This window comes from Lytechinus pictus, chromosome 17 (genome assembly GCF_037042905.1).
Source record: "Lytechinus pictus isolate F3 Inbred chromosome 17, Lp3.0, whole genome shotgun sequence".
In the NCBI taxonomy this organism is placed as follows: domain Eukaryota; kingdom Metazoa; phylum Echinodermata; class Echinoidea; order Temnopleuroida; family Toxopneustidae; genus Lytechinus; species Lytechinus pictus.
In genome coordinates, this window is record NC_087261.1 from 26,526,002 (window position 1) to 26,553,197 (window position 27,196).

The 27,196-nt window shown below is 39.6% G+C and overlaps 1 protein-coding gene across 6 annotated transcripts; it reads right to left on the reverse strand.

Annotated features, from left to right (window-relative positions):
- Positions 1-181: 181 nt before the first annotated feature.
- On the reverse strand, positions 182-26,682 carry LOC129280664 (tudor domain-containing 6-like). Of its 6 annotated transcripts, XM_064111763.1 has the most exons (9): positions 19,693-26,682; positions 19,109-19,249; positions 18,599-18,747; positions 16,771-16,863; positions 15,221-15,481; positions 13,773-14,405; positions 13,147-13,162; positions 7,971-8,013; positions 4,216-4,230 (listed from the first exon to the last, which is right to left on the reverse strand). In XM_064111763.1, exons 1-7 carry the CDS (start codon positions 26,018-26,020, stop codon positions 13,151-13,153), a joined length of 7,617 nt encoding a protein of 2,538 aa, XP_063967833.1. In that variant the 5' UTR covers positions 26,021-26,682; the 3' UTR covers positions 4,216-4,230; positions 7,971-8,013; positions 13,147-13,150. The 6 variants fall into 6 exon arrangements, with proteins under 6 accessions (XP_063967831.1, XP_063967834.1, XP_054772656.2 ...); XM_064111761.1 differs by lacking the exon at positions 13,147-13,162 and having other exon boundaries at positions 182-4,230; XM_054916684.2 differs by lacking the exon at positions 7,971-8,013 and having other exon boundaries at positions 4,148-4,230.
- Positions 26,683-27,196: the final 514 nt, after the last annotated feature.

Here is a 27,196-nt window from a genome sequence, read left to right on the forward strand (position 1 = left end):
GGCGTTAGAATTAACGTGCATGTCAATTCCCATTCTTGTCGATCTAAAAGGTCATGTGATCTCTGCAATTCACTAAATCGTGCCATACACAGAAAATAAAAAGCGGCACTTACGTACAACCTATTGGCCCTTCTGCAAGCCAGGCAATGGATACTACTACTGCTACTGCTACTACTACTACTACTACTAAAACTACTTCTACCCCTACTACAATACAAATATTATTACAGTTCTGAAGACTTTCATTTAACCAAACTTATCTTATAATGGAGGGGGATTATATGGCACATTGAGATTTTCTTAAAAGAAATGGCACCCTAAAGGCCCTGATTAGGACTTGTGTACTGAATTTATGTTTGACTTTTCTCAATATCCACCTGTTGATATTTAAAGCTTCGATCAGGGTCTGTATATGCAGACTACATGAAAAGCCTAGTGGCAAAATGTATGAATCTCTCAGTCATCACAAGCCAAATCTACCCGAACAGAAGTGGAGTTGAACTAGTGTACAGTGAAGAAGTCTTAAAGGTATTTGCTAACATTGATTTGACTTTAAAAAATCTGAGCTGCGAGGTCCCACTTGTCACCTGCACCTGTGATATGTTACAAAAATGAAGCCCAGAAAAAATCGCGTCCAAAAATCATTATTAAGTGCTTCAAAAAAGTGAAATATAAAGTGACCGGAAATACCATCTTAATTTCATCCATACACTTATGTGTTCTATTATTATCGGCACGATAGAAATTACACAAAACCATCAATTATAACGTATATCGAAAGGATTTCTTTGTTGTTTTAGAGTTTTTAGGTTGACAGAAAGGCATTCATGTACATATTTCATCTCTCCTTTGATATTTTTTAAATTACATGTCTACAACGTTAGCATATGCCTTTAACCGAAAAAAAGAAAGTCTAAAAATCAATACATTTACAAAATGAAGCAAACGTCTTGGCGTTCTGTATCACTTGTGAGGAAAGCAATGGGAAAAGAAAAAAGAAACATGGACTTGACCTTTTGATTGATGCATATGATTTCCATTAAAACATTCTTCTGAAGAGACCTTAAGACAAAATTGATCAATTATTTATGAAAAATTAGAATAGTTAATAGACATACAAATTTGTTAGTTGCCACCTGCAACCATGAACAACACAAAACAATTAAACAAATGTACATAAATGTACATGTAAAAGTGACTAAATAAAAGCATATATACTGTAGTCACACAACTCTCCTGAGAAGTTTACATACAATAGCCCATATTCTGAACTCCAGGACAAGTGAAAAAAAAATCTATTTCGAATACCTGGCTTTGTTATGTGTAGGGACAAATGTCAGAATAATGAATTATGTAGGCTGATGTAGTGGGTGTGCATTTCAAAATATCAACACAGATTTTTTGTCTTGAAAGTAGTTCTGATAAACATAAATGTATATCATAAAGGGATTTTCCAGATTAGAATTTTTGGAAAATACTGTCCAATAGGATTGTTTTATTTCCAGTTGGTGTAAAGGGGACACTAACATTTATCATCAATTCACTGCTGGCAATGGCATGTTTGCCCTGATATTTTGAACGATTGCTATGGGTTAGCCCCGTGTTCAGAATATGGACCAATTTTTTTTCATATGTTATCTTAGGATCATATCTTTCAGCTGCATATTCATGCTTAAAGTTTGAATACTGTAGAGTATTCAGATACAAAAACGAGACAGCAAGAATGTGACATGTATTGAGGAAGAGTCACAGAGAGAGAGAGAGAGCAAGGAAGAGGGGGGGGGGGAGAAGGGAGGAGGGGGGGTAGAGAGAAGGCGATGGGAAGAAATGGGTGGCAGAGATACAGAGTAAAATGACAGAGAGTGAGCAATAAAAGAGGGTGAGATTATAAGTGATAGTAAGAGAGGGAGAGAGAGAGGGCATCAGAAAGAGAGAAGGAGAATAAGAGAGTGCGAGATATTCACATAAGCGGAAGGTGGAAAGAAGAAGTAAAGAGACGGAGAAAGAAGTAGAGAGACGGAGAGAAAGTGAGATGCACATTCACACACACTAGAGGATTGGGTGAGTAAATACAACCATCTGAATATTATTAAACTAAACATATACACTACCAAATCTACATGGGTAAATAGTCTAACTAATTACATGAGTTTGACTTAAATATAAAGCTGGACACAATTATCCAAACCATCTTGAACTTATAGCTTTTAAAGGGCAAGTCCACCCAAATGAAAAGTTGATTTTAAGAAACTTCATCAAAATCAAATGTAAAATAGGGAAGTTATGACATTCTAAATCTTTGCATTAATTTGGCAAATAGTCATATGCACATCCTGGTCGGTATGCAAATAAGACCGATGACGTCACCCACTCACTATTTCTTTTGTGTTTTATCATATGAAACATGACAAATTCTAACTTTCTCAGTGTTTCCACAGATCCAAAACAAATTTCCTGAAACTAAATCAAAAATTTGCCGAAATTCATAGACATTTCCTGTAATTTTCAAGTTTGATTTTTATTAAAATTGGGCAATAATACAGCGAGCCTAAATTTGGTCGAAGTGACCAAAATCAAGGAATTTAACATTTTTTTGTTCACATCCTCTTTAGAAATAGGAACAAAGTTATGAAATGCGAGCGCAGAGCGCGAGCTGAAAATTTCGAGCTATGTATAGATCTAAACAATTCTTTAAATACAACATGAATATTAAAAGATGCTATGTTTAATTGTGGTTTGATTGTGCTTTTCTGATTTCCTGGAATTTTTAATTTCCCAATCCTTTCCTGGAAAAAGTCAAAATCTCACAAATTTGGGGAAGAAACATTGAATTTTCTACATTGTCATGTGAAACTAAATTTTATTCCTCCCTGAACATGTGGAATTGCCATTATTTAAACAGTTTATGATTAAGTCAGTCACTTTAAATATTGTTTAATTCAAACAATAAAAAACAAAAGAAATAATGAGTGAGGGACATCAATGACTCTCATTTGCATATCACTGAGTTGTGCATATAACTGTGAAAAATAAGCGAAACTTTAAAATGTAATAACTTTCTTATTTTACATCAGATTTTGCTGAAATTTTCAGCATTATGTTTGTTTGATTTTGCTCTATCGATTCGAATTAACAATTTTCGAGGGTGGACTTGACCTTTAACAATCGTTGTCTTGCAACATGCAAGATAAAACGAAATCAGTAAAAAGATTTCTGATAGAATACAAGAATACATCATTCATGATCAACCCATATAGAATCTGGAAGACATGGTATTTGAAGAAAAACATATTATAAAAAACAAACATGATATTAATCTTAATCAGTTCCATTGATGATAGTTCCATCGACTACCTCTGCACCTTCCATCATGGACTCCTCCTTTTTACCGATGTCGAATACCTCCTTACCCCTCTCTCGATCGTCCATGATTCCACTATCACATCGAGGAGGAGACACATCCTCTCCCTGAATGCCATTCATCTCACCGATTCCCTTACCACTCCCGGTTCCCGATTCTGTTGATTCGCTGAGGTCCAAGGTCTTGTCACACTCAAGGGTGCTGTCCAGGTCTCCACTTCCGCCGGAGATGGTGCTGAGGCTGGCGTAGAGGGAAGCGTCGCCTCCTCCGGGACTGGTGGCGTTCGAGATGTCTCCGCGGGCAGTCTCAAAGCTCTCATTGGCATCAGCTTCTACATCCTTCACCTGGGCATTGCCCTCCACAGCGGCATCCTCGGTGACCACACGAGCATCACCGCTTCCATCCATCATCAAGGCGTGGCCTTTGGAAACATCCTCTACTGTCTCTTTGCTGTCACCTGAAGTCACAGCTCCATCAACACCACCTTCAGCTGGTAAAGTACTTGCAGCTTCGGTATAGTCTTTGGAGTCATCCAGCTTCATGGAAGCAAACTCAGCCCTCAAATCCCCCTGCGATTCATCAGCGACACTCTTGGGTTCATATCCCGCTTCTGCTGCTGTTGCAATTGCAACGTCATCCTCTGGTAGAGTGGAAACTTCCATTCCCCTTTCTTCATCACGTACCAACTGGTCCCCTTCCTCTGGGGTCACAACTGCAGTTTCTAATTGATCTGCTTCTGGTTCAGTATTCTGTTCTGAAGTCTTTGCGGAATTGTTCTCCATTTCTTGGACCGCATCACTAAATCCCACCTCCTCATCATCTTCCTCCTCTTCCTCTTGAGGTTTATATTTAGCCTTATCTTCCTCAACCTGCACAACAGAAAATAAGGAAAGAAGTACATTGTAATGGATATATATAACGGACGAGCACATTGCATATATGTTCAAAGCGATACTTGTTTGTAGAAGATGCAATTCTAAAAAAAATATCATGTATACGGTGCATCACTACTATGTGGCGGAGGACTGCAGCTATTGCTGTACACGTTTTTACGCAAAACGCCAGATGCGGAAGACTTACACTACGCACCAAGCAGCCACCGCCCATACACTCCGGTTTGTGTCACTCGTTGATTTCTTTTTATTGACCACGTCTGTTGGCAGTTTTTGATGAAAAACTGCAACCAGACATTCGTTGATAAAAAACAACAAGAACTATTATGAAAGACTGGAGTGTATAGGCGGTGGCTGCCTTGCAGGCACAGTGCGCGGCCTTCTGCATCAGACGTCTTGCGTAACAGTTTCAGACTCATAAGGCAAAGAGAAACGCTGCATTCTCTGCATAGATTATAGGCTAATCACAAATGGACAAGAAATGTATAAGATAATATGCCTGAGGAGGGTAAGCCTCAGGGTTAGGTTCAAGTTTAGGGTTTAACCCTTTCTAGGCCGGGTATGTTAGGAGTTCATATGGCTGGGGGGGGGGGCCCCTCCCAGGCCCCCCTTGAGATCTCGGCTGTTGGCTGTGCGATCGCGCGAAAATTGGCACGCAGGTTGTCTTAGACTTAATCTACAAAACTGTATAGTAATTATTTCATGCAAATTGCTATTAAAGGACAAGTCCACCCCAACGAAATATTGATTTGAATAAAAAGAGAAAAATCCAACAAGCACAGTACTGAAAATTTCATCAAAATCGGATGTAAAATAAGAAAGTTATGACTTTTTAAAGTTTCGCTTAATTTCACAAAACGGTTATATGCACATCCTGGTTGGTATGCAAATGAGGAGAGTGATGACGTCATCCACTCACTATTTCTTTTGTATTTTATTATATTAAATATCTAAGTATCTCCTATTTGTCAAGTGAAACAGTGATTAATTCCTCCCTGAATATGTGGAATTAGCATTGTTTAATACTATATGATTCAGTAAAGTCGGTCCCTATGGTCAAATCTGTAAAAAATGAAATATTGTATAATTCAAACAATAGAAAACAAAAGAAATAGTGAGTGAGACATCATCGACTGACTCATTTCCGTGTCACTGAGTTGTGCATATCACTGTTTTGTGAAAAATAAGCGAAACTTTAAAATGCCATAACTTTCTTATTTTACATCCGATTTTGATGAAATTTCAGTGTCATGCTAGTTTGATTTTTCTCTATTTATTCAAATCAACATTTTGCTGGGGTGGACTTGACCTTTAAGCGATTATGCTAATTTATGGATAATTAGTATGCGAAATCATACTTTTCCCTCTAACTCCCTAAATAATGCTCCAAATGTTCCAATTTTTGGTATAAAAACTCTTTTTGGTGCTCCTAGCAAGTGTACATGTAAAAAATTGTGATATCAGATCAATTTCTTATGTATTTCATTGTTTTTTACAATTGCTTATGTATTTCACTGTTTTTTGGACCTTTTATTTTTCATTGTTTTTTCAATGAAATTTGTTGGGGACTCTTCTGAGATCATAAACAGCATAAAATTAATACATTTAGACCAGCAAAACTAAAAATAATCATACATTTATGATTTTTGGTTGAAAACACAATTTGCATTGACTTTGTACACGAAATCACTTTTTTGAGCGATTTTTGGTCTGACATGCACTTACATGTTGTATAATTTCGGAACCGCGTACCCGGGTGACGCAAAACTGGTCTCAAAAGTTGCGCAAGACTTGAAAGTAAAAAGTCAGTGGGCGGCGCGATCAAAAAATTTCGCACCGCAAAAATATTGCGCGAATCATTGAGGGGCCCCCGAGGCCCCCCCCCCCCCCGGCCTGGATAGGGTTAAGTTTTGTTTAATTTGTGGATTTTTATCTGAAGCAAATGTTGGAGGGGCAAATATGGATCTGTCTAAAGAATAGGATTGATGACTGAGTGAAACCAACTGCAACTTGTCAATACACGGCAGCTTGGAAGGTAAAATAAGATAAAGTGCATCTGCAGAGATTATGATATGGGGAACAAAATAAAAATATAAAATAAGAAATAAACAAAGACATGAAAAAGCAAATTTAGTATAAAGTCTTTTATCAAGAGTTAAATCCGACAAAAATTCTTGGATTATCAACAGGACGGAAAACACACAATGAAGAAACAAACAAACAGTGAAGAACATGATGCATATGTAGTTGGGAGTACTCTTTAATACTTTAACATGCAAATGAAAAAAAAAACAATTCATAATTTACAATGTGCAACATAAAGGTGTATAGGGCACAACAGTACAGACAAAACAAGTTGTGCTATATAAAGAAAATATTCATAGAGCCCAAATATGAATGGGTGAATGGTGAAAAAAAATAATTGGAAGATTGGCTTCAGATTAAGAATACTAAAATTCTAAATTATTCTGCAACTAAAACCAGATGTGAACCAGACACACACCCTAAAACTATTCAGAAAACTGTTTGAAAGCTACATGTAAGTACCACTTTTGCAAAGGTACATGGAGATTCCGTACCCATTCAAATGCTATTAATGAGATTTGTCCTTTCCAACTTTTTTTTTTGTCAGAGTGAATTTCCTGTAACCTTTATTAAATGTTGACAAAAATACTAAAGATACTTGTTATCAACAAGAATTCTTGATCTACAAAGACCCAATTTCAACTGTAGCTGATAGGGATATAAATCATATTTATTGTATCTATATGGATAAAAAAAAACACCAAGAAAAGAAAAGAAAAAATCAATTTGCTCCGACACTCTCAAAATATCGGAAAATGAAAATCCGTGTTTAATTTCTCTGCCAGGGACTAAAGTGTTACACATCCAGTATATGAAATGAGAATGGGATAGCATTTCAAGTCATTTGTAGATTTTAACTTTTAAGGCAGGTGCAGTCTTTTTTGCAACATACCACAGACATATGTAAACAAATTGGGAGCTTCACAGCTCAGATGTTTTAAATTCAAACTTTTAAGGTTCCATGACATTTGCTCCGGCGACAATTGCTCCGCTATAAATTCCACACACAAATGGTATGACCAACTTCAACCCCGGGTTTAACGCATAGTTTACCTAGGTATCCTAAACCTAACATAAAACCCCATTGCATCCTTAAAGGTAAATGCTAGTTTTGGTAACGATATCAAAATGAGTTCGTACAGAATCCAATGAAATGACCACCAAAGTGTCTGTTTGTATAAATAAAACGCATGTGCCAAAGGATTCTGGAAGAAATTGTGTAATTGCTGAGAAATCAGCAAATAAGCACAGGATTCGGGTAGAGCGTCGGGCCCGACGCTCAAAGCAATAATTATACACAGTCCCACGTGCGCTTATCTGTGTTGGGGAAGTTCAGTCTGAACATTTTTCAGCGTAGATTTCAAGATTTCACAAAGTTCAGTTTATGTAACTGTACCAGATCTAGATCCTCGATGATATACTGACAATTAAGCCTGGTTTTACAGACTTTCTCATGAAATCAGTGTTTACTGCAACTACTGGAATTTCTCTTTAACCCTATATCTTGGACGAAATAAAGCCCGGAGCAATTGTCGCCGGAGCAAACGTTGTGTCACCATTCAACTGCAAGCAAACAACACAAGTACATGTAGAACACAGCAACGCAATGAAGATGAAATTAGGAACATTACCTCTCCACAAACGGGATTACATAGGCCTACATGCACCTCGCTTCTGAACATGCAAGTATTGAAATGGAAAGGAAGAAAATTATGGATGGGCATGCTGAAATTAAATGCTGTTTTAAGCCTGATATTTACAATGTCAGGTTAATCCTTCAAAGGGAAAGGCAACCCTGAAGAAAAGTCTGTTGTAAAAATAGCAGAAAGAATAAAAATATAATCGGTGAAGGTGTGAGGGAAATCCAGTAAGGATTAAAGTTATTAGAATGTTAAGTTTTGGATTTGTGACGTCATAAACGAGCGGCTGCCCCATATATCATATGATAAATTGCATAACTTTAATTTTTTAAATGGTTCGTGATGGCTTTTTTTTTTCTTTTTAGGAGCGGGTGTGAAATGATTTGTCTATTGATATACTGAAGGTACAGTAAAAACCATTCTTAATTTCCTGAGAAAATGACATTTCACTGATTTTTATCCATAGGATATGTAGGAAAGCTGCTCGCATATGACATCACAAATCAAAGAATTAAAGTTCTGATAACTTTTTTATTCTTTGATGGATTTTTCTCAAACCTTCAGCAATATTTTTTTTTTCTGCTATTTTCACAATAAGCCTATTGTAAGGGTGAACTTCCCTTTAATGGAAAAATGAATGGAAATATTAAACATGTGATGCACAATTCAAGTGGATGGCTTGGCCTCGATTAACGATGCCTACCATAGCGCTAATTTAAATTTCTCCATATCAAAGCGCTAATGTACGGAAGCATGGAGTAAAGCAAGAACATACCAGTATTACATGTATCATGTCAACAGTCATAGGTGGATCCAGCTTTTGGCGAAAGGGGGGGGGGGGGGGGGGGGCGCACTGCCGAGCGGCGCACATATTTTTGCACTTCACCGGCACCATAAAAGAAAATGTTGAAAAGGGGGTAAAGTCTGACCCTGTCAAATGCTCTTTTCAAAATGTAGGATTTCCAGTCATGCCATTTAGCATGACCACACGCAGATATTTCCGGGGGGGGGGGGGGGGGGGCAAGACTCGAACATATTTTTGAAAAAAAAAAAAAAACAATAGAGTAAACGGACCGAGCTGCTCGATGTGGCGATTTTTTTTTTACAAGTGTAATAAAAGTATTTGGTGCACATCTCACATTTGCACATTTTTCGTAGTTTTCATGAAATGTTAAGGGAAAAATGTGTTTTCACAACAACTGATCGGGAATTTGCCCCCCCCCCCTTCTCCCTTGCTGCGTACGACCATTCCCTGAAGTCCACTTAAACATATCTCATTATAACAGAAAATATACATCAATTTAAACATATATTCTTTCTAAAACATATAGAGAGAGATTGAAAAACTTATTAAAGAAACAAGCAAAAAGTAATGCAAATTATGCATGTTATGTGCGATTTCAAAATCTCGTGTACTAACCCTTTTATTGCGATGAGGCCAATACTTTTGTATATTAATTGAGATAAAAAATTTTTTTTACTATATATATATATATATATATATATATATATATATATACACACAGGGGCATCATCCCTTTTTTCAGATTGGGGGGGGGGCAAAATCATGAATCAACTTTCCGAAGGCGCTCGATCACACAAAACAAACAAACTCACACACACAAACACGCACACACTCATATGCATATATATATATTCATTTATTTATATGATTAATGAGATAGAGACACATATCACACCAATAAATTAATGCGAGCGCGAAGCGCGAGCTGAATTTTTTTAGTATACTGACCTGAAAACAGGAAAAAGGTGCCTGTTAGGACTGTTTGTAGTAACTAATGAGGAGGATACATATCTCACTACACAGATAATGCGAGTGCCGAGGGCGAGCTGAAATTCCTTTACATTCTGACCAGAAAGCTTGATATTCTAAGCATTTTTGGAACCAATGATTAAGATGGGTATCTAAAAAAACAATAGATGCGAGCGCAAAGTGCGAGCTTAAAATTTTGATATTTCGATCTGAAAAAGAGACAGTTTAATGGACGTTTTTAATAAAGAACAAGATTATTGCAAATCAAAGCAGGAAGTTCTTTTGAGGTTTAGAACTGAAAACGGGACATTCTATTCACCTAATTAATCATGAAAAGTATGGGGTTTTGCTACAGAAAAGATGCAAGCACGAAGCGCGAGCTGAAAATCTTCATATTCCAATCTGAAAAGCGGACAATTTGAGCACGATTTTAAATAAAGAACGAGTTGTGTAGCTCAATCTCGCTTGCTGATTTCTGTGTAACATTACCATCTAATTTTTTTTTTGCACATGCGGAATTATTGGGGGGGGGGGGGCAAAACGATATGTTTGCCCCCCCCCCCAATATTTTCATTGGTGGGGCGATCGCGCCCCCCAGGATCGACGCCTCTGTATATATACAATGATACTACATCATTAATCATTTGGAATACATCACCAATCCAGGTTTATTATCATTCAATTTTCATGTACATGATGTATAGGCCTATATACAGAATTTGGTATTTATTGTGATGCTTTTCACTAAATCTAATACAATTTGTAACGATGAGTAATTTTTATCTAATTACTTTGATGAAACTGGATATGATGCTTATGACCTGAATTCAGAAAGAGATCCTTCAAGACAGAGCTTTGGAAATAGTTCTCCAGTTTTACAGGTATCGTTATCTTTGTTTTTAACTTCTTCCTGAGTGATCAGATGAATAATATTTAACTTAATGGAAGATGAAAATAAATCAAATTTTATGGCGTAAACATTTAAACGTTAAAACAAAGGTATTGACAAACTGTATTTATACATTGAAAATGATATTTAGTGGTTTAAGGTCTAACGAATATACGTCTGGTTGCGTAATTATACACTCCCGGTAATAGCAACAGGTTTTAGCAAAGTTTTGGACTAAAATATCGAATCATCTTCATAAAACACTATAGTAGCTGTCTTACACTAAAGGCCATAGAGGTGGCACAATGTGGAATGTGTAAAGAAGAAAAGTGACCTTTTTTTTATTAAGGCATTGGAAAATAAGATCAAAATTAAAGGATTTGCTCTACGCTTTTGTATGATTCTGGGATTTTTTAAATAACAAATTAAAGATTTCATGACATCTGTGGGCAACTGCCCCGCCCCAGTCCACTCTGTAAGGACATGCGATAAGCTTTGTTATGACCATTCAACAATAAAATGTATAACCAGGTGCCGCTGATCATTCTTGACCGGCGCCGATCTAGATTTGGTTGGCAATAGGCCATTCTTCATTATTCTACCGGCGCCTATTTATTGGGACCAGGGGACGCTGATTATTCTTGACCGGCGACGATTTAAATTTAGGTGGCGCCGGTTAAGACAAAGGCAGCGCCGATTTGTCTTGATCGGCGCCGATTTAGAACAAGAAGTGCTGATTATTTTTACAGACGTCACGTAAGATTCAGGCAGCGGCAATTCATTATCGACTGGTGCCAATTTAGAACCAGGAGGCGCCGATTATTCTTGACTGGCGCCGATTTATAACCAGATGGCACCGATTATTCTTGCCCGGCGCCGATTTAGATTTAGGTGGAGCTGATTATTCTTTATCGGCGCCGGTTAAGACTTTGGCAGCGCCAATTTATAACCAGATGGCGCTGATTATTCTTGTCCGGCCCCGATTTAGATTTAGGTGGCACTGATTATCCTTGATCGGCGCCAGTTAAGAACTCAGGTAGCAACGATTTTTCTTTACCGGCGCCGATTTATAACCAGATGGCGCGGATTATTCTTGTCCGGCCCCGATTTAGATTAGGTGGCGCTGATTATCCTTGATCGGCGCCAGTTAAGAACTCAGGTAGCATCGATTTTTCTTGTCTGGCGCCAATTCCTAACCAAATGGTGTCGATTTAGATTTAGGTGGCGCTGATTATTCTTGATTGGCGCCAGTTATATGCAGGCAGCACACTGCTGATTATTTTTAACCGGCGAAGTTGTTGGGAAAAGGGTAGTTAAAAGAAAAGATAAGGAAGATGATAAATTATGATTGTGCTTTGCTGGGGGATAGTCTTTCTTTTACTGTTGCTAATATTATATCAGTGTATAATTTTTTTAAGCAGTGCCTTTTGTTTTCTTTCCTTTATTTTTATTTTTTCAAGCAGCGCCTTTTCTTTCTTTACTTTTGGCGCCGCTCAAATATTAGGGGGGCGCGCGCTCCCTGTGGCCCCCCTCCTGGATCTGCCACTGACAGTGGACCAACATGTTGGAGCGTTGTGGCCCAGTGGATTAGTCTTCTGACTTTGAAACAGAGGGTCGTGGGTTCGAATCCCAGCCATGGCGTAATTTCCTTCAGCAAGAAATTTATCCACATTGTGCTGCACTCAACCCAGGTGAGGTGAATGGGTACCCGGCAGGATTAATTCCTTGAATGCATGAGCTCTGAAAGGCAGCTCGAGCTAAAGACGGGGTAATAATAATAACATCGCGCCTCGGAATAGAGTATTTCTAGATAGATGGCGCTACATAAATGCCTATTATTATTATGAAGTGGTTAATAGATTGGGCTAAATGCATTATGAGATGTGCCATAGGAATAGCCTAAAAGAAATAAAGAAGTACAATACATGTGCACTGCACATGATGGACGTTATGGAGAAGTTAATGAATTTTGTGTGCATACATAGAAGCTTGTGGTTAAGGCCTACAGAAAATGAATATACCCAGTGTACATATATGACTATATTTTGAAGAATAATGACAAAAGAAATAAGAATGTACAAATATAAGCCTAGCAGTAATGTGTAAAGAATCATGTTCTGGTAAGCTGCCTAAATAAATGAATAAGTAAACACACAAAAAATGATATAAGACAAACTATAAATAAATAATAAACAAGTATAAATGAATAATTAAATATGCATTCTTGGTAACTATGTCCACTTGTTTTTTTTATATCAAATTTATACAAAATAAACAAGTCAAATGTGCAAAAAGGCCAGATTATTGATAAAAAATAGACATTACCAAAAGTCGCAAGGAAGGGGGGGGGGGGACTGAAATGGGGAAGAACCTTCCGACAATCCCCTTTTTCATACCCTGATTCCATTCTCAAGACAGGTATTTTGAAGAGGGGAAAAAAGGCTATGCCAGTAAATGAGTATAACTACTCTAAATGTGATAACAAAAAAAAAGTCCAGGCTCACCTCTTTAAAATTCGTTCTTCAAATGGATAAGTCAAAAGAAAATAAATCAATAAATCATAGATACATGTATGAAATACCAACACAAACAATCAAATGTTATAATTTAAAAAGAAACATCAAAAAATTGAAAACCAAATAAAAATTATTAAATATATTGAAGACTAAAACAAATAAATGCCTAAAAATCAAATAAACATACAAAATGGAAAAGAAATAAAGTAATTAAGAAGAAACGAAGTAACAAGCATAAAAACCCACCAAACAATTGAAGTTGTGAATTGTTTCGATCATGCAAGCAAGCAAATACATGCACATGGTGCTGACACATTTTCATGACAATTTAATCTTACTTGTACACTTGACTATTTTTTGAGAGTTTCAATAGATATCCAGAAAGGCAATGTTCATTGATTTGGACAGGCAAATTGTAATAGTGTGTTAATGGGGTCAATGAACTTTAATTGTGCAGCTGGGAGTTATGTTTCTGTGCTTCAGGGCAAGTGTGGGTGCTAAAAAAAATAAACTTCCTGCATGCACATCCTCCATCCTCTTCAACTTACCTGCTAGCTTGTGAGTATTTAGGTAGTTTAGGGTCAAGTAAGAAGTTTGTAAGTTGGTAGACCTACCTCTTTGTGCTGGTCAGCTTCAGTGGCGACCGCATCCTTGAAGCAGTCATCATCCGACTGGACGGCCTCTTCTGACTGGACAGCCTCCTCCAAGTTGATGACCTCATTTGACTTGATGGTATCGGCCTCTTGAACAGCTGAATCTGCCTCAGGTTTGTCTACAGTTGCACCTTCTGTCAGTTCGGTAGCATTGTTCTCAGCCTGGTGCTTGGAAGCATCTTCAGGTTCTTCCTCACGTCCCGCAGCATCCGAGACCACACCTTTTTGGGCAACATCCTCTAGCATCGCATCCTCGTTCGTCTCATCCTCTGGGGCATCATCTTCGGGCAGTTCTCCAGCTTCTTGCTGGGCACCGTCCTCGACATTTTCCTGGGCCACTGCTTCTGCTGAGGCATCCTCTTCAGGCATTTCTCCAGCTTCACACTGGACATCTGCCAAAACATCTTCCATGACACCTTCCTTGGCATTTTGCTGGACTGCAGCTACTTTGGGGGCATCATCTTCGGGCATTTCTCCAGTTTCTCCCTGGACATCTTCCCCTCCTGCAGCTTCTTCTTGTAGGACAGTCTCTGACTGCTGCATGCTTTCAACCTCTTGAGGTTCATCAGTACCCTCTGGGGCTTCTTCACTATCCTGTAAGAATTTGAACAGAAGTAACATTAAGGTCAGCTCTCTCAAGTACAATCCATGTTCCACAGCTTTCAGAGATCATTTGAAGCGAATATGGACAGATTTTGAGTGACATTAACAGGGCCATTACATAAACCCTAAACCAAGTTTCTCCTCCAAGCTTTTAAGGAAGAGGAAATCATACCTTTCAAAGTTTCAAGCTTTGGATATTGATGCAACATTATATTCTCATTTTGGTGACCTGGGGAGAGTTTCATGAAAGGACTTACAGTATCAGATATTTTATCTGACAAATCCTGTTTTATACGACAGTTACCATAGTAACATTGTTCCTCAGCCAATAAGAATAAAGCAAGGTTGTCAGATAAATGAAAATGTTGATGAAATGCTCCCCTGGAATGACCTTGGATCTTTAATCAAGTGACCCGAGATACTAAAATATTCAGTGATCACATACTGGTATATATGTCAACATTTAGGTACAAGTTTATGGAATAGGAACTTGAGCTTTCAAAATTATGTCGAAACTTAACAAAAAAAAAACACAAACATTAACTAACTCGGGCAAACACTTTGATGTTGCTACGTCCAGTGCTCTAAAGGGATAGGTGCCTTGGTAAATGTACTTCTGCCGGTTCCATGACAAATTCCACACACTAATCAAATGACCAACTTAATCCCTTGGTTTAACACTATACCCTACCCTAACATAAAACCCTATTGCAACCCTAACCCTACATCTTAGACAAAATTAAGCCTGGAGCAATTGTCGCAGGAGCAAATGTCGTGTCACCACCTCTGCCAAGCATAGTTCATACCTTCTGTTCATCAACCGGTGCAGCATGCTCCACTTTGTTATCCTCCACCACAATATCCTCCTCTGCTTTCTGCTCTTCTTGTATCTCCTCCTCCTCCAGTTCTTCCTTCTCATCAAAGACATCCTCTTCAGGTTTGACTTGCTCTGAAAGCTGCTCTTCTGTTCCTCTTTCTTCCACCATCCCTTGATCCTCCTCCACTCCGTCGTCTTCCATTCCTCCTTCAGTCTCTCCTGTCTTCTCATTGCCAGTGCTGATTTCCTCCTAAATGTACAAAGATCAATATGGTTTAGGACTGAGCAAAACATGATCTTAAATCATTTTTAGCAAAGTATTTCCTCAAGAATGTAGGCGTGGGCATCAGAGGATTACACTTTGTTCATGGGGGGGGGGGGGGGCATCTTTTGTTGTGTCCCCAACTCCCCCCAACACAAAAGATGATCCTTTGCGCTGACACTAATGCTTGTAGGGAAAAAAAAACTACCTTCAAATTGTCAAAATTGCAGAAAAGGAGAGAAATTTTAAATTGCGAAAAATTGTGATCATCCAAGAATGAGAACGAATTCAGTGAATGCTTTTCAAGAAAATAATGATCTGTCGGTGATTGAAAGGAATTTCAGATATTTGCAGCTTTGCAAATTGCTTCTCCCTTGAATTCACTGAAGATATTAAGGTTCAGAATGTGAGTATAGGGATAAAAGGCAGAGTTAGTTAATATCAACAACCAGAAACACAACTTGGAATATTAAACACAAGGCCCGAATGCACTTATAATTGGTTGAAAATACAATTACATATGATTTTTTTTTCAGAGATGCTTTGATTGCAATACATGCTGTAATGGGAACCAGTACAGGATTTATTTGTGAAAAGTATCACATATATTAGGGTAGGGGAGGTGGGGGTGAAATAAAGAAGTGGGAGAAATAACAACTAAGACAGCACTACACATACATGTAGTTTCATCATGATTCATAGATGATGGTTAGATAGGCAAGAAATATACACATGTAATGAATGTGGGATTGCATCATTGTATGACAAATCATTGGTTTAGTTTATAATTAGTGTACCTGGCTTAAACTGACCAATGAATGCTTGTTAGCAGGAGCTTTTTTACATCCTCTCCACAAGACTTCAGAATTTTTGCCTTACCACGGCAGCAAGCCGATTTCGACTTTGTTTTGAACTAGGACTGCAAGATTAAAAGACCACTGCTTTTTCACACATGTACAGGAAATAATTTTGCTTTACAAATTTGAATGGCATTTTCAAAAAAAATTTTACAAAAATGTAGTATGCAACAAAAATTGCAAATGTTGCCAATTTGACAAGCAAACGCTGATCAAACAGGGCTTGTAATGATGTGATGTACAAAATCAGATGATGGAATCCCAAGGAGAGGGTGTGCAGAGGGACCCGGGGTCCTGCAACATAACGCTTAGCGATTGATGACATGACCAATTTTTACGATTGATAGCACTGATTATTGTGTATGATCGATCGTGAAAATCAGCGCCACGATCGATCACCTGGCTTCGTGTTAAACATACCTGTTCTACTTGTGGAGCAAGCAGATTGGGCGAGGCATTGCATGTGATCTCTGCAAGGAGATTATCAAGCACCAAGTGGGCTATGGCTTCAGTCTAAGGGAGTATTAGACACATGTATGAATGAAATGATCAAAGGACCATTTAGACAACATATAGTATGCAGCTTCATTCTAGGGGAATGGGTACATAGATATGAATGAAATGATTGAAGAAGCATTTAGACATGGTATACAGCTTCAGTCTAAAGGAGTGAGTATTATTAATGAAGGACCATTCAGACAAAATATGGTATACAGTTTTAATCTAGGGAAGTGAGTATATACAGTGCGTCCCACAAAAAAGGAAACTCGTTTTCAGAGACAGATTTCACAATCATTAAATATGTTTTTTAATACTATAAATTGATACTCATGGCAAGAGTGGAATCTTGTCTCATAATTTGACACCAACAGCTTAGCAAGTAGTTCACGCATGGCAGACTACAAACAATAAATATCGAGGCATGTCAGTAACAATTTGCGTAGAAACTCACGTGTGAATCTGAATCCACTCAGGGATCAGGGAGAGAAGCTTTACAAAGAATAAAAAAGAAATGATAATGAGCCAATCGTCGAATATGCAAAGTCGCCGTTCCACGAACCAGTTTTTCTGCACAACCTGGTTTTGACATTAAAATTTCAAACTCATCTTGCTCATTAAGGCTAATGTGTTTGTCTCATATTACATGTAGGTAACAAATTGAAGAGGAATAATTGAATATGATTTTGTAAATGAAACATCATAATTCATTTGCCTTTGAAGTAAAAAGACATGGGAATCCCGGTTTCCCTTTTTCTGGGCGCACTGTATATGAATGATGAAAGGATGCAGTATGGTATACCACATCTAAGAAGAGAATTTCAGGCACAAAGTATAGGGGGGGGGGTATTAGATATGAATGAAAAAATGAAGAACCGTACAGACAAAAAGTGGTACGCTGCTTGAAAGAGAAAGCAATGGTACACTGAAACAAATTTTGAAAATGTTTGCATCTGAAAGTCCATGACCTGTATCGACCTTAAACCTCTAACCTTAAATAGACTGCGCTATTTCGACGCCTAAGAAGACTGAGTGGGGGTGATTGATCCCCCCCCCCCCTTGTGATCTCGGCCGACGATCAAGCGATAGCGACAAAAGTCAGAGAGCGATGCGGTCAACAAAATTTATCTCGAAAAATGTTGAGGGGGGGGGGGGGGGCCTAAATCAGCCCCCCTCCAAGTCTTATTAGGGTTAACTCTGTCTGTTAGGGGTTATTTTTTAGGTTGATTGCATTGACCATAACATGCAATAAATCACAAAATGACCCTGACCAAGGGAATGTTACAAGAAAATAATTTTTCAAATCAATTGCAAATTCACAGGTGATGGATCTGGACCCTGTCTTACAAAGACTTAGAATGATCCAATCAATCATAACTATGGAAATCCATCAGTGTCATATTTTTCTACTGGAAATATGCACAATGTCCACAGTGAAATTTTTAAGAAAACAATGAATGTATGAATATACATATCTAGAAAAAAATTTGAGCAAACATGCATTTTATATGTTGACTTTGCTGGCTTTGCATAGTTGCAATTGATCAGATCAATCGCAAGTCTTTGTAAGACGGATCCCAGTTGTCACTGAAGCAAATCAATTCATACTTGTTGATGGATGCTAGAAGCAGAACAGCATTCAATTGTAAATCTGCAGTGAATGGACATACTCGTGATTGATTTTTTAACTTAAATTGAACTTGCAATCGATAGATAATTCCTTGCAAACGCCCCCACAAGATCAACTTACCTCTTGTTTAACTTCGACCACCGGTGAGCAAGCATCCATGTCGGCTTCAGCAAGATCTGTCCCTTCTTCGCTGACATCTAGTTCCAGCTCTTGAAGGCTCACTGATAAGACCTTCTCTACCAGGTCAAGCGAAGCTTGCTCAAGGGCTCCTGGCATAGCAGCAAATCAATATCAAAGCATTAATCATCGGATGGAAGATTTTTACATCCCATCACATTGGTTATTACAAGTAATGGTGTGCTTAAAGGTCATGTGAACACAAATTGTAAATGGATACATGGTAAGACACCACCCCGCTTTAATCAATGGATCGACTTTCACACTGCAACTTCAAAGATGTAATCAATCGTTCAATCTTAAATACTTAAATATGAGTCTATGACAAACCATGAACAAAAAGTTACAACAAATAGTAATTATCAAATGTTTCACTTTTTGTTATACCCTTAAAACATTTTGTCCAAAGTTGTGTGAATGATGACAAGTGTTGAAAAGTTTTTCTTTTGATACCTGATGAGCTAGCTGAAGAGGCAACGGATGTGACCGAGGGGAACTGTCTGACCCTTTCAGTAGTGGCCACGCCATGCCCTTCCTCCACCATCTTCTCTGCAATATTCATACCCATGTCCATTAACTTCACTTCTAAGGTATCTGCAAAGTGGAAATCAAAAGAAACAATAATAAGGGTTACCTTTTTCAACATCAGATAAAAATGAAGTGACTAGAGATAAAATTCTATGTGTACTTTATTTTATAAATATAGGATTTTTTTGTTTTAATTTTTATCAACTTCATCTTAAAGACAGTGGGTGGTAATCATGCAGCAGTTAATCCTTGGTTAACTTTATTACACCAATTTTTTCTGAAATATCAGTTGCTAACCCATTTACTAAGTACAAATCAATAGACTTTAATCCAGCAGTAAAAAGATTCAGATTCACAAATTTATTTGAAAACAAGTTTTCTCCCCAACAGACAAATTTATGAATAATAATCAATCATGCATGCGCACCATAATTCTATCTCTTTAAAGTTTTTGTGGCATTATTTTACCCCCCCCCCCCGATTTTTTAAAAATAAATGCATCAACTCACCATTTGATTCTGCGACCACTTCCATCAGCAACAGTTTGTCAACAACGGCAGTCTCAAAGAACTCAGCTGCAGATCCGCTCCACTGAACTCCATCTACCGGGCCAACACCAGCAAGACGGCCACATATTGCCTGGGCTTCCAAAACCATCAACTCGGGCGTGATCACCTTCAGGTCTGTCATGCCCACAGAATCAGAGTTTCCATAGTCTACAAAGTGGACAGTCACCGACTCCTTATCTTGGGATGTGATGGTTCCTCTGTACCATCCTTCATCGCTTGAATACTTGGCCACGCAAGGAACACCTACTGCAGGGCTGGCAAGTGTTGCGGTGTTGGGATTCTCAGCATAGGTGCTTAGTTCATCCATGAGAATAGCAAGGGCTTCTTCTCCAGCAAGGGGCTGAATCCAAAACTCACTTGGCGAGGTGGTTGCTGTGATGTAGATCTCGGCTCTCTTTTGCACCTGGAGACTGGAACTAAGCGACTTGTATTTTGATGCACTTTCTGGACCGTCCTTTGGCTCCTCACCTACAAGAGTCATCATGTCAGCATTGATGTCTGTTTCGCCATCTATCAACTCAACCTGGATAGGCTTCTTTATCGCATCAAATGTACAGGTAAGTTCCTTATCGGCTGTGATGTCCAAGAAATGGTCGACAGCATCCTGTTGCCATGGTGCTTCTGCCAAACCTTTTAGACGACATTCAACAGCAACTCGTGGTAGATTCAAGAGTTCTGCAGTCGGAGCTTTTACGTCTGTTAACTGCTTCTCTTCGCTGTTCCCATAATCAATGAAGAACACTTTGCAAGTGGATGAGGTTACCGCTGTAAGGATGCCTCGGTACCATTGCTCGTCTTCAGTGAACTTTGTACAGCATGCTTGGCCTACTGATAATTGCTTGAGCTGATGATCATTTTCACTGCAGGTGCTGTAAGTACTTTCCAGAAGTGCAGTGATAGAGTCGAGCTGTTCTGCTGAAGAGGCATGCTGGATGAAGACATTTCCTGTTGATGCATCTGCATTTACAACATAGCCCATCTGTACTCCAGATGCTAGTTGTGGAATTGGGTATGATGTCACTGGTTCTGCATCTTTTTCCTCTCCATCCTTTACTAGTTTGATGACATCAGCATTTAAGTCGACATCATCAACTTTCAGATGAACCTCAAAGGGGCTAGTGGTTGATCTAAACGAACAGGTCAGTTGCTTATCTGCCGATGCATTGATCAGATAGTCTGCAGCGAGTCGTGGCCAAGGCGACTTGGGAACTCCATCCAAAGAACATTCCAAAGCAATCTGTGGTATCTTGATGAGCTCTTCTGTTGCAGTTTTCAACTCACTGAGTGGTTTGTCTTCGCTGTTGCCATAGTCGACAAAGAAGACATGTGCAACATTTCCAGAGATTGAGGTTATGCTGCCTCTATACCACTGACCATCCTCTGAGAACTTGGTGCAGCATGCCTGTTTGACTGCAGGATCAGTAAGATATCTGTCACATGATTCATAGGTTGCCTCCAGCAAAGCTGTCACCAAGTCCAAATTCTCTGTTGCTGATGCTAGTTGGATGTAGACTTTACCTCTATCAGCATCAACATTGACAACGTACCCTATATGATCTCCTACAGTGACAAGTGGAAGAGAGTACTCTGTCTTTTTAGCCGATGTTCCACTACCTGCAAACTTCATCATCTCTGCATTCAAATCTGTCTCCCCATCTTTGAGCGAAATACGGAATGGATGAGTGGTGCTTGAAAAGCAGCAGGTTAGCTCTTTCTCTGCAGTGATATTCAGGAAATGATCAGCAGTGTCCTGTGTCCAATGTAATGATGGCATTCCTTCTAGATAACATTCAAGAGCAAGGTGTGGCACTTGAAGGAGGTCATCAGTTGGCTGCTTCAACTCACTTATGGGCTTTTCTTCACTGTTTCCATAGTCGATGAAAAGGACTGAAGCTGTGGAAGAGTCAGAAGTTGTGATGACAGCTCTATACCACTGCTCATCTTCAGAGAACTTGGTGCAGCATGCTTGAGATGGAATAGGTTGGACAAGTTGATGTTCCATGGGACCAGTAGACTCATAAACAGATTGAAGGGTTGACATGACAGTGTCAAGTTGCTCAGTTGAGGATGCAAGTTGAAGGAAAACTTTTCCCGAGTTAGCATCAACATTGGTAATGTAGACATTCTCTGTTGATGTGCCGACTTCAGGATAGGGGTATGAACTTGGTTCCTTCACATCAGTGACAACCTTCTTGATTTCATTTGTGATGTCAATATCATCCTCTGTATTTGTGTCATGCAAAGTGAGTGTTAGTGTGGACACTTCTTTTTTTACAACCTTTGCTACCAGCTGTTTCTCTGATATCAGCTCAGTGAACTTCTCTCCAGCTTGAGTTGACAGGGCCTGTGCTGCAGATAGGCCATGTAGCTTGCACTGAATAGCCTGGGCAGGAAGTGAAGTCAGATTACTAGATAGGACCCTCAAATCATCTACGACTACTGGACTTTGGTTTCCATAATCAACGAAGAGTACCTGTGAAGAACTGGTGGGCACAGCCTTGATGATTTTTGCCCGATACCAGGCACCATCTTCAGCATACTTTGCGCAGCATACTAGCCCCTCTTTCACAGCAGATGGATCTATTTTTCTTTGTGATTCTGCATTGACAAGGCTATCCATCACCGTATCTAGTTCCGGACTCTTCCTAGCCAACTGACACCAGAACTTATAAGGACCTTCCCAATAGGAGATAACAACATCCTCAACCTGGTCAACTACCATGCCCTCCTGCTCTGATGAAATCTTGACACTTGAAACTGGTATAGATTGTGTAGCGGCTTTAACCTCTGGTTTTGGTGGAACTTGATCTGTAACAGGTGCCACTGCTTGTTTTGGAGGAGACAACACTGGTGGGGCTGGTGGCTTGATCCTGCTCAATTCTTGTGTCATTCTTTTCCCCGCCCATGCTAGCTCCACCTCATACACTCCACAATCTGCAGACTTGACCTCACATTTGAATGGTCCAACCTGATTTGCCACTTCTTTCATTGCATCGATTTGTCCATCATGCCAGTCTTGATCACCTGGCAAACTGCACTTGACAGCAAGCACTGGCAGCTTTACTAGGTCAGGAACAATTTCCTTCAAGTTGCCAATCACTACTTTCTCAGAATTTCCATAGTCCACAAAGATCACCTCTATCTTCTTGATGAACTTGTTCACAACAACAGCTCGATACCAACACTGATCATCTGAAAACTTGGCAACACATGGTGTACCGACTGTTGTATTAGTAAGTCTTTTGTCAGTAGGGCGGAGGCTACTGTACCTGGCATGAAGTTCCGACATCACTCTATGAAGCTGTGGGGTCGATTCCGCTGTTTGGCACCAAAACTCACTTGGATTATTAATGTGCGAAATAAACACATCCACAGCTCCCGCGGATGGAAATGAGACTTCCTTAAATTGAAGTGGGACAGATGGCTCTTTGTTTACTCGAGATGAACCAGAATCTGACCTCCTACCAGATCCCATACCTCTTGAGTCATCTGAACGATTGCTACGACCACCAGATCTGTTTGACCTGTCTGACACATTAGAAGACACCGATGCTCTATCTCCCCGTGGTTTTGAGTATCTTGACTTATCAGGGGCATCACCACTGCCATCACTGTTAAAACGGCTATCTTTACCTCTTTGCCTCTTATCATTCTGACCAAATCCCCCATTCTGTGGTGGAGACTTTGCATGTGACCCGAAAGTTCCAGAACTGCGAGGGGGTGATTTCACACTACGTTCATTCTGTGCCTGCCTTCTCTGATGAATTGGTTGCCTGAATTGATCATTGATAGACTTCCCATCTACCGCAAGACGGACACTGTAAACACCACTGATGTGATCTTTGCCTTTCACCTCAAGACTGCATTCACTCTCTATGTATTCCTGAAGTTTGGCAACTTCTTCACTTGTTTGTTGACCAGCTGCAAGGCCATCCAAGAGGCAAGCAATTGCCTGTGCTGGTAACTCAAGCATGTCTGGAGACAACATCTTAATCTGATCTTGATTAACCATCTCAGAATTACCATAGTCCACAAAGGTCACCTCTACATCCCCATTCTTACGAATGCCAGTGATTTTGGCTCTGTACCATGCCTGATCTTCTGAATACTGGGCTCCACATGACATCCCGATTGTCAATTTTGGGATTCTTGATCCAACATTTGCAAACTGCTGACTCATGTGCTCCATAAGAGCGTCTAGCTTTCCAACTGTTGAAGACTTCTGGATGTAGCACTTGCCTTGGTCATCTACATGGCAGATGAAAGCCTGGAGTTTCTCTCCTTCTCTCAATATTTGCTTGTTGTACTCCTTTAACATTTCTGCTCTTGGTGATCCTCTCGGACTACTATCCTCTAGCATATTAGCAACCATACTGTTGATACTGTCCCCACTGGAACGATCTGTCAGTTTAATACTATACACACCTCTCTGCTCACTTACAATGGTAGCTACCAGGTCAAGTTCAGCTACCGTGGAATCCATGAAATCCTTTACTTCTGAAGACTTTGATGCCTTGGCCTGAGGGATGCCATCCAAAGTACAAACAATAGACTGGATAGGTAGACTGAAGAATTGTTGCTTCAAGTTTTTCAACTGCGCTGGAGTTACAGTCTCACTATTTCCATAATCTACATAGCGCACTTCTACATCTTGTCCCCGGACATATGTCACCTCAGCGCGATACCACGCGTTGTCTTCAGAGAACTGCACACAACATGGCACACCTCCGGCCACTTGCTTGATTCCTTGATCCCCTGGAGAGATATTTGAATAGGTTTGATCTAGATTTTCCATCATTGGATCAAACTGATTTGCATCTTTCATGAGGTGGCAAGAAAATTCAGCACCACATTTAACAGAGGTTATTTGCACATCAAGCTGATCACCAATATTAATCTGCGGTTTCTTGAATTTAGGGAGATTGTAATCTAACTCCCTAGCTGATGGCACTCTTGAATCAGCACCCCTAGTTTGGAGATTCCGGGCACTGTATCCTTGTGGAGGGCTTTGTTTTGGTGGACTGCTACTAAAGCTGCTACCCTGCCGTCCTGCAAGCCCTTCCTTAACCAACGCACTTGCAATATCTGCATTCTCTCCTCCTGTAGGATCCACCATGAGCAAGGAACATTTGTCTCCGATCCTTTTGGTCACTTTGCAGCAAACAGTCTTCTCTATTACTAGTTCTTCAAATCTGGCAGCAGCTGCATCGGAATTGCACGAGTCTGGATCTACATCACTCAGGCAAGACTCAATAGCAAGTGCGGGAAGTAGCAGGAATTTGGGGTGGATTTCCAACAAATCTTCTCCAGTCTTGATGTCCGAGTTGCCATAATCAACAAAGAACACTTCATAATTGTCTGCCCCCATGGTATTAGTGATCACTGCTCTGTAGTAACTGCCATCATCAGAAAAAGTAGTCACACAAGGGTCTCCTTTAGAAAAGTGCCTTTTCATTGGAGAGCTGTTTGGGGCCTGTGAATAGTGTGTCAGCATGTCCTTCATGAGTTCATCTAAGTCCTTTATCATCATTTCTTGCTGAATCCAGAACTGATTTGGAGTATTGACATTGCTGACGAAAACACGATCTCTATTGCCAACGTCCAGTCCCATCATCTTGAATCCCTTATTCTTTGATGGGCTCGCTTCACCAGTAGCAGCTTGGCCAAATCCATCATGGATTATGTTTTTTGCAATGTCTTTCCCACTGCTGACTTCACACAACTTCACCTCGAGGTTCCCTCCTATTCTTGCAATAACTTCAGCTGCAAACGTTTGGTATTCCAGCTGCTTGCGGAGGTAATCATGCGTGCCTGCCTTCAATGATGAATGTTCCAGCATGGGTTCCACATTGGCAAGCTTGCAATTGGTAGCCTGTGGAGGTAAATCAAGAATACTCTTCACCCTTTGAACGGTCCTAACGCGAACCCTTGGAATGATCTCTGTGTTTCCAAAATCAATGAAGTATGCGATGACATCATTGCCAGTGACGCTCTCGATTCTTGCACGATACCACTGACCGTCTTCCATGAATTTTGCCAAGCACACATCACCTGCCGAAAGTGCTCCCGGAGGTGGGAACATTTCTTGCTCTGCATGAACCTGTGCTTCTTGCATCAAAGTCTCAAGCCTCTCCACAGATTCATTGTCAAACTGTCCCCAAAATCTGAATGCATTGTCCTGCTTATCAACTTCGAATGCAGTAACAAATACCTCCCTCCTATCACCAACATTCAACAACTGTGTTCCTCTCTGCCTCTGGTTGCTCATCTTGACTAGATAATTTTTAATTTTCTATCCAATCTCAAAGACTCTACTACGTTTAATATTTCAACATTAGCTGAAATGAAACTGAAAGCCAAATTTGGAAGTCAAATTTTCAATAATGCCTGGAATTGGAAAGTTTCTGTTTATTGAGATATTAATGTCTAATGACGGGTAGAATATTAATAAGCGACATCATTTATTCTGGATTATTAATGTAAACTTAGCTTCCATTCACGAGTGCAGCATCATTCCACATGATAGAAGACGGACTCGTTGCTTGCTTCAAGTTCCAAGTTCTGTCTGAGATTCGATTGTGAGTTGTCCAGCAGCAGCTCGTGGCGATGGCATGGCATGCAGTCATTCAGCGTCGTGCATGCCGGGTGTGTGGGAGCGGCCTTGCGGTGTACGTTGGTGTTGCGCTGTGTCGCTGGACGTGGGCCTAGGGCTAGAAGTAGCAAAAGCGTCATTAGTAATAGTTAATACAAATTCCGCTTTGGGCAGTTCTGGTAACTCCTTACTGTGTCCAGGGATGTCTATTTCAGCGTGAAAAAAAAAACGTTGTCGTGTTTAGGTGACGTCTGTCCAAATAAAAAACTCCTCGTTTTCACAGACACACACACAGTGTCACAGTTCCAGGCACACCGCCATAATCTCGACCAACCATGCGCGAGAAACAATAGTCTCAAATTGTGCGCTCGTAATTTTCTTTTCTACATTTTGGCCTGGCTCGACGAAAAGAGGGGGCGGTGCTTGGTCTTTGCTATTTTTTTTTCTAAAAAACGTTGAACTAAATAGATCCGAATATCGGAAAATCACGCTTGATTATTTCAAATAATACTTTTTTTTTGGAGGGGGAGGGGCGAAGTTTAGCCCCCCCCCCAAGAACTTTATTACATAGGCGGCCTATATATAGCCTACTATTTTTAGTTAATGATTTTTAGATAATGATAATACACCAACATTTTTTATTTCTTATTTGTGGCAAATTATTAAAAAAAATATTTTAGTGAAAATAATGAAAGAAAAACATTGAAAGATCGAGTTATGAATTTTCAGTCAATTTGTGACGACCAATTAATGCTGCAAAATTATTGGAGATATTGATTTTTTTTACCAGATTTTCATCATTTCCAAGATGAGAAAAGAATATTTTTCTTATAGAACAGGTTAGGTGCTAAG

Excerpts from the sequence above, each read along its gene's own strand:
- LOC129280664 (XM_054916681.2), bottom strand. The coding sequence starts at position 26,020 with ATGAGCAACCAGAGGCAGAGAGGAACACAGTTGTTGAATGTTGGTGAT. Across the intron at positions 18,748-19,108 it reads CTCTTCAGCTAGCTCATCAG|GAGCCCTTGAGCAAGCTTCG; the intron begins GTATCAAAAGAA and ends CTGCTATGCCAG. Across the intron at positions 4,231-13,772 it reads AAGCTGACCAGCACAAAGAG|GTTGAGGAAGATAAGGCTAA; the intron begins GTAGGTCTACCA and ends TCTGTTGTGCAG.